Source organism: Micromys minutus (genome assembly GCF_963924665.1).
Source record: "Micromys minutus genome assembly, chromosome: 14".
NCBI lineage: Eukaryota > Metazoa > Chordata > Mammalia > Rodentia > Muridae > Micromys > Micromys minutus.
In genome coordinates this window covers 44,101,520-44,114,243 of record NC_137983.1, presented here as the reverse complement: position 1 = coordinate 44,114,243, position 12,724 = coordinate 44,101,520, and the positions used below count along the sequence as shown (strand labels likewise).

Sequence of the window (12,724 nt, the reverse complement as noted above, 5' to 3'; positions counted from 1 at the left end):
TGGAAAGGGGAGTTGAAGGGGTAGTAGAGACAGAGAAAGGCAGAGAGAGAGAGAGAGAGAGAGAGAGAGAGAGAGAGAGAGTAGAAGAGTAGAGGCCAACCACAAACATGTAGAGAGAGGGGGAGGGGGATGGGGAGAGAAGAGACAAAGGAGGAAGAAGAGGGCAAGAGAGCAAGAGTGAGAGCAAGAAAGAGGGCAGGCAGCACCTTTCATTGTGAGTCAGGCACACCTAGCTATTGCCAGGTAACCATGGGGTAGAGCCTAGAAAAAATGCCAACACTTAAAAATTAGGAATTCACAAGTTAAAAATGCTTTAAGGTTTTGCATTACCCAAATCAGAATGATCAAGATCAAGAAAGCAACTGATAATTAATGCTAGTGAGGATGTCAGGATGCTAGAGAATCCTTATTCGCTCTTTGTGGTTTGCAAACTGGTCCAGCTACACTGGAAATCAGGGTGGAGAATTCTCAGAAAGCTAAAAGTAGATCTGCTTTGTGATCCAGACATCCCAGTCCTTGGCCTGTGACCAAAACTTCACGTTCTATTCTGGTGATATTTGCCAGCCATGGTCTTTGGCACTGTAGTCATATTCATCATAGTTAGGAAGTAGAAACAACCTAGACATCCTCAACAGATAAATGGGTAGTGAAAATGTGATACATATACACAGTGTAATTATATTCAGCTATAAAATTGAAATCATAAAGTTTTCATTAAACAGATGTATCTAGAAAGTATTATGTGATGTAACTTAGAAAGACAGATGCTGTAAGTTCTCTCATATTTGTGGATCTTAGCTCTGAATATTAAGAGGTCAGTATGTAACCTGGAATAACTTAAGATACCAAAAAAGTAAAAGTGGATCACACGTGGGAGAGATTTTTAGATGGGGATATAGGAGGACACAGATGCACATAAAGGGGACATGGGAGACAAAAATTAAACTGGGAAGGAAAAGGGAGGACAATAGAGAGAAGGGGGAAGAAATGGAGAGAGGGAGGCATAAATATGATACTAAGAATGTTTGAAAAGTTCATAAGGAAACAATATTTACACATATATGCATATTATTTAAATGTCTATATGTATATATATTTAAGTGAGTATACACACACACACACACACACACACACACACATTATGTATATATGAAGGCATACAACTTGGAATGATAATACTCCCCACTAAGAGGTGTAGACTAACAAAAACTCTAGGGCCAGGCGTAGGAAAATTCCTTTAAAACTGTTGAATAGAGGAGTCAAGAAGACTCCAAAAATTATATCCACTGTTGCTATTGCCTTAGTTGCCTCCAGGAAGTTGAAGGTAAGTCCCTATGGCTGAAAACACTATGTACTTCAGATACAATCTGTATCTGACTTGAAATCTTCCTCCTTGAGGATTGGCTCTCATGTTATCTGAAGGTCCTGTGCAAGGTGCCAAGAGAGCAGAGCAATCCAGTCCTACCTAGCTGTAACAGCCATGGACCACACAGCATCTGCCTGCACTCTGCCATTAACTAGCTGCTGTCTAATTGGACATAAGGCACTCTCAATAGAAGGGGGTTCATGCTTAATGCTGTAAGCCAGCCAACTACCCGAATGGTGGAGCCATGAGACTAGAGGATGACCTACTACTGCCACTACCCTAAACTACTATAATTTCTAACTGCTTTCTAAATCTTCATCCTTAGACTCACAGGTAAGTGTAGCTCTCACCCCGCATCCAAGAAACCACAACTGGTCAAAATGCAGAGAACACTGATTGGGTGCCCAACCCCAAATGATACATCTCCAATACATTTCCAATACAGCCACTACACCTAAGACTGAGGGGACATTGCAGAAGAGACAAAGAAAGAGTGAGAGGATTGGGGCAAGGGGTGTTTGATAGTCTCCTAGGCAACACCTAAGCAGGGCCCTGAATAGCGACAAGGGTCCTTAACACACCAATGTAAAGGGTTCTCCCCCTAGATGAAGATCAGGCAATTAAAGGCCACTAAGAACCTGAGCAGGAGATCTGGGCAGGTCGCCTGTGATGTAGCTGCAAAGACAGGTCTGCCCTCAGGAAACCGATCACCCGTGAATGATATCCACTCCACGCTTTGTAAGGTTCATGTTCTCAATACTGGATCATGAATGTGGTGGGTAACAGAAAATTAAGGTGTCACAATCCACTTATTTGCAATTTACGTTTTAACAGAATCTAGGAGGTGTAAGCAACCCATTTTTTTTTCTTAAATCAAACCTTGAGAAAAGGTGTGCATGCATGCATAACAATTTTCTTGGAAGTTTTCTATCATGTCTATAATTTTTTTCTTTAATTTCAGTTTAGCCCCTCCCCCTTTTTATTCGATACTCTCTGCATTTTACATTTCAGATGTTATTCTCTTCTCCCATCCCATAACCCTCCCCCCCTCCCGTTGCCTTCATGAAGGTGCTCCCTCTCCCTTAAAGGTGTAGCCCAGGCTCTTCCTCCACTTGGCTCTAGAGTATGCGATATAAATCCTACAGAGCAATCCAAGGGCAACACGAATACAAAAGAAAGCGGTACCTTTTCCAAACAAACTGACACACTGGTCATTGAGAGATTGACATCGTCCACTGTAGCAATAGGCAGATCCCAACCTGCACAGATGGCCATTCAGTGCAAAGGTGTCAGGAACACAATGGCTGGAGGATCCGTCACAATACTCTGTGAAATCGCACTCTGGGTCGACAGCCTTCCTACAGGGAGTGCCAGCTGCTGACAGCTGGGGACAGGAAAAGGATGGGGTGGGGGGCTGTGAATGACTCTACAGGTATTTGCCAAAGAAAATGGCTAAACATGTCTGGTTGTGGCTAATGGAGGGACTAAGAGACTTACTCAAACTAAGAGTTCTAGCAAGGGAAAAGTCAGGTAAAGGACCCACTGAGAAGCACGGAGAACCGGAAACTCTTCAGAAACCATTTTAGATGCTCACAGTGTGCTTTTTACTTACCAATGTGTGAGCGTTTTGCCCAGTACATGTTTTGCCTGCTAGTCACATAATTTAAGTCATCATTTATCCGACTTTATGAGTTATCTGGCTATAGGCATGTCCCACAATGTAGTGTATACATGTTATCCTGTCTGGGCATTTAGAAGGTGATCAGTTTGGTGGTTTCCATACCATAGACTAGGAAGCACCAGCAGGGGATGCCTTTTAAAGCCCATCGTACTTTAGCATGGCATTCCTCCCACAGTCTTTGTGTTATTCTATGTTGACTTGGTCCATCTCGTCTATATCACTGTGCTGAAGCTTCCCTTTGGTAAGTATCATGCGCTCACCTCACACTTGGGGGTGCAGCAAACTCCAGAACCACACTGTGCCGAGCCTTTTAGTCTACAGGTTTCTTGGTCACAGCATTCCTTAAATCGACATTCCTAGAGTTTCAGAAGAAATAGGATTCTGGTCAGGAAAGACATCACCCCCTCGTCCCCCCAAAATATACACAGATTCTCCTTCCTTCCCTCCCATCTCCCCTTCCTTTCTAGGACAGCAGAGGGTGTAGCCAAGGCTGCTCTATCAGCAGAGGGTGCCAATGACAAGCCTATCTGCCAGCCTCCACCTCCCAAGGGCTGGCATTTTAGGAGAGGGGACCACCACTTCCAGCTTAATAACTCTTGCTCCTTTGTCTCAGCTTTAATTTGCATGCTATGCTCTAACTACATTCAACAAAGCTTCACCCTCCTCAGCCTTTATTTTTCCTAGAATCTCCCAAAGCATATATAGACATAAGAACTAAGGGAATAGCACTAAAATCAGTTGTTGAGACTTAATGTGAACATTTGCATAATTGGCTTAGAATCTATTGATATGGATGTGTTTTTGAGGGAACTGTGAGTTTCCAGGAGAAAGGCAAACTTTTTCTGGTTCTCTCATTGAATTATTTACTATCCATTTCTACTGAAAATAAAGCTAAATAATAAATAAATGAAGACACGTTAAGTGTTTGTTCATGGACTCTCCCTCTACCAACAGTGGGAAAGCAATTCACTTGCTTTATCATCATCCAAACATGTCAATGGTAAAGATGCCATAGAATATACCCAGCACACAGGGAACAGCATGTGTTTGGCTGATGGAAACACCATGGTCAAACATGAATGTTCTCTACTCACTGTCTCGTTACCGCAGTCACATTCCTCCCCGGCTTCCACAATCCCATCGCCGCAGACGGGTTGCTTTGGTTGCATTATGTGCACATTTGACAGGTCACCAAGACATTTCACATCAAATTTTGAAACATAATGCATGTAGTCATGCACACTGCAGTTGCTGAAAGTCTTCATCCCACCGGAACTCCTAAAGTGAAAAAATATTCTCTGATAAACAAGCCTATTAAAACACCACATTGTGACAATGCTCCGTTGGTAAATCATGCGACCCTCAAGACATGTCACTCACAAGCTGGTTCAAATAAAAAATATATACTTCAGTGGAGGTTAAATGTGAGACTTGGTTTGTATATTGCTTCTTTTTTAATATAATTCACAGTACTACAATTCTGAACAATTGCTATAATTGTACTCTATAGTTGAGTTGATCCCGTGACTGTCATAAAGACCCAATGAAAGCCAGGAGTTCTGTATGCAGTAAGATTCCACCCCTGCAGTTCATGTGTCCTGTGTCTAGTGTCCTCTTTCTCTTCTTCATCTCTGCCCATCTGAAGGTAGTGCACAGTCCTTCCCATCTGTAAAATCTCTCCTTGGACCACACATTGCAGCTCACAGTGCTCAGAATATTGTTTCTGTATACCACCCCTGCTTTATCATTTCAAATAGGACACATCAAATTCCTTCACAACTACTTGGGGAAAAATTGGTTTGGATTCAATTAATTGTATATTTACCAGAAATGTGATAATTTTATAAGTCACCTAATTTGATAATTAACGTATGCTTTTTTCTAGAATTGTTTGCTTTAAATTGTTTTCTAACATATCTATTCATTGTCCTCTGTCTATGGATTGTCTCTGTTCAGTTTTCTAGATAAATAATTATAATGCATGCAAATTAATGACATTTCCCCCTTTAAAATTTCTCTCTTTTTTTTTTAAACACCAAAATAGTAACCAAAGCCGCAAGAACTATACTGAATTATTAAGGGTGTCTCTAGGCAACAAAGTAGCAATAGTATCATGTGCTTAGATGAGACTTTACAGTTTTCATCAACATTAAGTTGTATTCCTCTAGTTCCCATCAATAAAAATATCTTAATACGATATAGCAGTTTCCAGACTCATACATCATATGGGTATCATTTTCTATGATACCTTATTAAGCATAATATAATAATCCAACTTATAATATGGAAATTAATAAAATTTCAATGTTTATTAAATCATGAAGTTAATCTTGGAAGAACATGTGTAAAATTAGTCATGATTAGGGGCTTCAGAGATAGCTTAGCAGTTACAAGCCGAGGACCTGGGTGTGATTCCCAGCATCTACAGATGTTCATAAACAACTGTAATTTCAGTTCTAGGGGACTCTTGGATCGGGTGCCCTCTTCTGTTCTTAGTGGACACTAAGCATGCGCATGGCATAAAGAAACGCAGGCAGGCAAAACACAGATAAAATAAAATAAACAAACCTAATAATTAAAAAGATAAATTTATCACAAGAATTCTTACAATGCTGCCGGTTGCATTATGCACGGAACCCCGGGACAGGAACAATTATTAACATCGTCGTATGTTAATCCCATGTGAAGGCCAATCAGCTGAGCGATAACCACTGAGAATCCCTCCAAACCCATGTCTTCTGGATACTAAAACAGACACAATTGAAGAAAGAAATTATTATGCAAGAATAAAACAGAGGCAAGTGATAAACATCTTTGCAATAACAAAATTTTATACTCTACTTCCTTTTTCATTGACCATGCTTTATAGTTTACTCTGACAGTCATATCTATGCTAACTGGATACTTTAATTTAGCTGCAAGTTTTATTTGTAGAACCATTTAAATAAATCAGGTAATATATATTAAATTATACACATTAAACATATATTAATTATATAATAATTATATGTATGCTATATATACTGTACATATTGTAGACATGTATATGACTTTAAACAAAAAAAATTATCACTATGAAAAAAAAGTAGCTAATAGGTATACTTTCCAAATCTGTAGTATCTAAGTTTAAAATCCCGTGTTAAAATTTGAAGGTTAAAGCCAGAACAGGGATGGTTGGGTAATGACACCCAATTTGGGAACATTAGATTTTACTGTAAAATGTAGAAGCTGGAGTCTCAATGCTCAGTAGCACAGGAGCCATGGTCTTCTACTTTTAAAATAGTCTAACTGAAAATAAACCAGTGGTTAAAGTCATTCAGAGGAAGAGACTCCTCAAAATAAACCAACTTTCAAGCTAAAATTTTCAAAATAATTTCAGTCACAAAGCCACCAGTATGAGTCCAGCATATGTAAAACCTGCCGTGCTTCGGCCTTCTCTGTCTGATGTTCACCTCATCCTATCCTCCTCAACCCACCACATCTGGCCTGATCCAAACCCATTCCTCACAATGTGCTGGTCACAGTTGCCTGCACTGCTTTCACCAGGGCCGACCCCACCTCTTCTTCCTATGCCAACCCAACATCTCTATCCAGGTAACCCTACTCTGACACTCCAGGATTGGACCAGGTCACACATTCTGCATCCCAGCCTAACCCCCTACTCATTTCATTCCATCTAAGTCAGTGACTCTCAGCTTCCTAATGCTAGCCCTTTAATACAGTTCCTCACAATGTGGTGACCGCCTCCTCCCCTCAACCATAAGATTATTCCATTGCTAGTTCATAACTGTAACTTCACTACTGTTATGAGTCATTATATATATATATATATCTGATATGCAACCCCAAACGGTGGATATCTACAAGTTCAGAATCATTGATCTAAGTCATTTCTAACTTTTAGCTCTAACCTGTTCCCAGTCCTCTCTTCTGTCCTAACCTCTGTCCATATCAGATACAGAACTAATGAAGAGTTTCACAGGCCTAGAGTTCATTGCAAAAATAACAACATTCTGAAAGATCAAGGTTCTCCCCTCTAAAACCTACCAGTCCTGTAGAAATGTTTTCCAATTGGAATTACTTAGATAATCCCCAGGAAACAGATTTTTTAAAAATCATAAATTTCACCAAATAATTCAAAGAGTTTAAAGCAGACACAAAGAAACAGCTCGATAAAAGTGAAGAGAAAACATGTCTATGTGCTACCCTTAGACACGTAACTATAAGGCCGATGGCAATGAAAACAGTTCAAGACTTGAAACTGGAATTTAGTAAAATGACAGAAACATTGAAGAGGATTCAAAATGAAATGAATATGGAACTGAAAAATTCAATAATTCACCTAAAAAAGTCAAAAGGAACCCTCAGAAGGAGAATTGAATCAAGCAGGTGATAGGTTATCAGGACTCAATGCTAAGTAGACAATCCACACCAAATAAGCAAAGAATGAGAAAACAGTTAAAAAGCATAGGAAAAACTATGCAAGAAATGTGGACACTAAGGAAAGACCGTAGGCACAATGAGAAAGGAATCTCAAGTCAATGGCAGAGACCAGATCTTCAAGAAGATCATAAAAGAAAATTCCCTGAAGCTAAGGAGGATATACCCACACAGACCTAAGAAACATAAACACTGAACAGACAAGAAAGAAAAGAAGATCCCCACGGGGATTGAAATAGTAAGAAGAAAGCCTTCCACAAACAGACAAAGAAACTCCCCAGGACTAACTGAATTCACAGCAGAATTCTACCGAACTTTCAAAAGACTATTCAAAAGAACAGAAATAGAAGAAGGCCTCCCAAACTCACTCCATGAAGCCAGCACCACACCAATAGTTTTGGGGTAGAAACTAGATAAAAACACAACCAAGGAGACCTAAAGTTTGATACCTCCAATGAACATAGATTCAAAACACTCAACAAGATACTTGCAAACAGAACATAGACATAAGTTGATTTTATCACTATAATGTAGGGATGGCTCCATGTATACAAATCAACAAAGATATGCGTAATCATCTCAATAGATGCAGACAAGGCCCTTGGGAAAATCTAACATTCCTTCCAGATAAAAATCCTGGAGAATGTAGAAGTAGAGGGAACATACCCTGTCATAGTAAAAGCTATAGATGAAAAACCCACAATCAACATCCTGCTATTGGAGAAGGACTTGAAGCAGACCCCCATGTTTGAAGCACTAGCTGAAGCAATAAGGCAAGAGAAAGAAATTAAAGGGATATAAATAAGAAAAGAAATAAAACTACCACATTCCGCAAATTGTATTGTAACATATATATTATAGTATTCATAAGAAACTCTAAAAATTCTAATTCTAGAAATGATAAGCAGATTCCCAATGTGGCAGGGTGCAGAATCAGCTTGAAGAAACCAATTGTTGTTCTATAAACCACCAACAAACAGAGAACGATGCCATGGCCATAAACCCACTCACAATAATCCCAAAGAAAAGAACTTGTCATCAAGATGCTGTTAACTGAAGACATTGCATACTTGAGTCATACAACATGGGAAAAGCTATCTGGCAGTCAACTGGAGGCTTCATCCATAACGGACAGCTGCCATGGTGATCATCAGCCTCACACATCAGTCTGAACTCTGATGGATAAGTTAATGGCCAGGCTGCATGATCTGCCCGCTAGTGCAATAGTGGCATGCGTATTTCAAGAGTAACCAACCCCCTTTTCATTGTACTTAAGGGCAATCTATGAGATGGAACTTACACCTGCCGCTGTCAACAAGACTGAGAATCTGGGGCTAGATAAGTCATGGTCTCTAGTGGAAAAACTTTTATTATTCTGATAAATAGATGCAGCAACTTAATGACTTATTGCTATGCCTATAGGTCAATGCACATCTCAGCTCTTGTCAGAAAAGCCTCATCATGCAGTGAATGGCAGCTAATGTAGAGATCGATAAACGGCCAGTGTGCAGAGAATAGGACACTGGGAATGCTCAGTCCTAAATGGGAATCTGTATCATACTCCTCCCTTTGGAGTTCAAGGATCTATATGGAAGATGGGGAGGCAGATACAGAATCAGGGGTGGTGAATAACTTCCAGGAAACAGTTTCCAGACACAACAAGGCAGACAGATGTATACATAAACTCATAGCAGCTATGACAGCATTCACAACAAGACCTGCACAAACTCAAGCCAGGCAAAATTCCAACGTGGAGGAGGGGAGGAGATGATAAGGTCCCACCCTCTAGATGAGGAGCTGCTGGCATTTGATCACTGCTGGGAGAGGGAAGGACATGTTCTGGTGGTGTGAGACCCCCGTACCTAGCAGTGCTCTGCCAGTACAAACTGGACTTTACAGGTTTGAAAGAGAAGGGGAGGGAGAGTGAAGGAATAGGCACTAAGGGAATGTCCATGATTTAAGAAAAACTATGTACAATTGTCAAAGAATTAGCTTTTTTTTTCAAAAACTATTTTTTAAAAACGAAAGTAACTTGCTTTTCAACCCAGGAACCTCACAACATGAGTGAGGAACTGTTATCAGGACTCATAGCTTTAGAGGGTAGGTCTAGTGGTGCTATGTACCAAATGCTAAATACTGACTCCCAAGCTCTGGTTGCCTTTTCTCTCACATACACAAGGAGATCCTCATGTACACCAAATGATGCTATATAAACCTTGCACCCTAAGTTATTCCTGATTGCTTAATAAAGATGCCTACATCCTACACTGGACTGAAGAAAGGGGAGGAGCAAAGGCTCATAGACTTGAGGTCTGAGGTAGGAAGAAGAGAGGGAGAAAGGAAGAAAGAAAGTTGCCACAAGGGTAGGTGGATCATGAGCACATGGTCATGAGGGCCAGCCTGATGAAGTAGGCGTGGCCCAAGTATAACATGACAAGAGGTATCTGGGGGAATCACCACAGGGAATTAGACAAAATAGCAGAGAAGGCTCATGTCTGCTCAGCTCTTATGCTATCGAGCTTCTTATAAATCTAAAGGTTTCCATCTTTTATCTAGGAACAATATGGTCTGATGTACAGTAGGAACCTTTAATAAATGAACAAGGGGGTATAGCAACCCCCAAAGTAATAATAACCACCATATATAGACAAGCACTCTCAGGAAGAATGGAGATGTGCAGATGGAGAAGCAGCCACTAAACGGACTCGACACTGCTCCGAGCAAGGTCTGGGAGAACGATCCCACTGCCTTCCCGTGACCTTCTGGTCACCTGTACTGACCCACACACAAGCCAGAGGGAAGAACGCGTAGGACACACGGTTCCCATGAGGTCCCTGGAGCAGGGCCTGAGTTCTGGGTCTGAGAGCATTTGGGTAAGGGGCAGAGGAAAAAGATGTGAGTAGAGATACTATGGGATAAAACATGACACTGAAATTATAGAAAAGATGAGGCATCAAAATGATTTCAAATGGTTGCAAATAATTAAAACACAGAGAAAACATAAAAACACAAAACTAAATGAAAATTAATACAGTACAATTCATCAGGTCAGCAATCCATTCATATTTCTTCACATAGAAAAGGCATCTATATATCCAGCGTATGTGAAAGGCTCACTGACAATTGACACCCACAGGGTTCAGGAGCCGCAGGTTGGAAACCACTGCTATGGTAAACACAGGCAAGCAATAGACAGGGGAGGGAGAAAAGTATGGCTTTCAATTCCCAAGGGGAAGACTACTAGAGACTAGTAAATTTTAAGGTACACACACACACACACACACACACACACACACATACACACACTCACAATTAACTGAATATTTACAAGAACCAAATGCCTTCTGAATCACACAGCTCCGGTGAGAGTTGGCTTCTCTTTTTCTCTCTTGCTGAGGCATAAGTCACTGAAAAGGCACGTACTCCCAAGGAGACAAAGTGAGTACACTCACACCACAGCTGTGCAGCCTGCATTGTGTGCAGCGGCAGAAAAGATGACATATCCCAAGTGTCTGTAGAGTAGAGAAAGAAGTCTTTCTCAAGCATGTAGCAAGGTGGCCATATTTTGGACAAAGCAGTGTGAAGTGATTTAGATCCAAGCAAAGCAATTTACTATTAGTTCATTATTTGGCTCTCAAGAAAATGGAATCAAGGTTTTGAAAGCAGCAAGAAGTGTTATGGGATGGCAGATACAAGCTGATGGCTTTTGCTACTTCCGAAACGTGGACACATGCAGCCATTTTACTTTTGGGCTAATGTTTGAGCTACTTAAAAATCCAAGGAAATTTTAGTAATTGCTACAACCGGTTAGTGAAAGAATGTTCGAGACTTTGGATTACACAAATTATGCTTGAAATTTGTAATGCAATGGGACATTTTTACATTTGAAAAAAAATTGTCCCAGGAGAATAATAATAAAATTCCTATATATTCATACATATTCATATAATGTATATATCCATATGTATATGAAAACACCAAATTCTTCAAACCATTTGGCCACTCCATAAACATATATATAGTATAAGGTCGTTGAATAGTAGTAACACTGAAGATAAAAACCACATACCATACCAACACCCGCAACATGGCGTTTACTGCATATTTCACCCGGTGACGTAGCTCCAATGTATTTCGGATGTTTCCTGTAACTACACCATGATGGGTTGACTTTGCATTCATGTCGTTATGTAGAACATTATATAAGCATATATTTACCTCCTCATGAACTTAAAAGATTACTTGAGAAACATAACAAGTTCCAATCTGGATATCTAATGAAGTATGCAAAATATCCAAATTATTGTAAATATTCATTTGATATCAACTTTTTTCCTCACCTAGTTCCCAGATTTGGTACTAGTTTATTATCTGAAGTGTCACTAAGTCTCTATTACTGTGCAGTAACTCCTTAGGTCACTAAAAGTTGAAAAGAAAAGGAAAGAACTTTTAACTGTAAAGAAAGCAAATTTGATATTAAATTATCACAGAGCAACCCATACAAATCTATTCCTGTGACAAAGTAGATATGAAGTACATTAATCTATATGGGTAACATTAAACAATTTTTATATTATTAATTAGATTAGACTGATATAATTTGCAGTAAAGCTGACATCATACAAGCTTATGAAATTCAAGACTTGCTCACATTAATTCTACTTTAAATATAAAAACATGCCAATATAAAATTGACCGTCATGTTTCATTTTGAAACAATCACCTTCATAATATACATCATACTTAATTATATACATTTCAACACACACATATCTATATCTATATCTAGATACAGATATGTAGATATATAGATATAATTTTCAAAGCATCCAATAGAAAACTGAAGAATATGATAAAAACAGAAGTTTTGCTTAATGGAATTATTAATCAGTTTATCATGGAGAGCTCTGCCTACTTACATGAGTAAGTGTGTGATCTCATTGGACCGTAGGGTACGGTCATCTCTTTTCCAGCCCAAGAGTCTTTGTAAAATATCAGTGGCATTTCCATCGGTAGAAATCTGATTTTTATCTGACCACAGTTCCAAGGAGGCTAAGACAACACTCAGTTTCAGCTGAGTGAACATCTAAGAGCAGAATGACGGCGAATGTTTGAAAAACATCAGCTACCATATCAGAGACAGAAAACATTCACCAGAGCATTCAGAACATTAAGTTAGTAAAATATTTTCAAGTCACTCATTTTCCATACTTATAAAATGCAAATTATAATAAATG

At 39.5% G+C, this 12,724-nt stretch overlaps 1 protein-coding gene across 1 annotated transcript in view; it reads right to left on the bottom strand.

Moving 5' to 3' along the window:
- The window catches only part of ADAM18 (ADAM metallopeptidase domain 18), a gene marked incomplete at both ends in the record, with an annotated part of 42,613 nt that overhangs the window by 13,700 nt on the left and 16,189 nt on the right, over positions 1–12,724 (bottom strand). The window contains 6 exons of the mRNA XM_080929093.1: positions 2,552–2,750; positions 3,308–3,403; positions 4,142–4,325; positions 5,656–5,792; positions 11,557–11,638; positions 12,407–12,573. Of these exons, the coding sequence (XP_080785219.1) occupies positions 2,552–2,750; positions 3,308–3,403; positions 4,142–4,325; positions 5,656–5,792; positions 11,557–11,638; positions 12,407–12,573 (865 nt within the window). The remainder of the gene's footprint in view (positions 1–2,551; positions 2,751–3,307; positions 3,404–4,141; positions 4,326–5,655; positions 5,793–11,556; positions 11,639–12,406; positions 12,574–12,724) is intronic.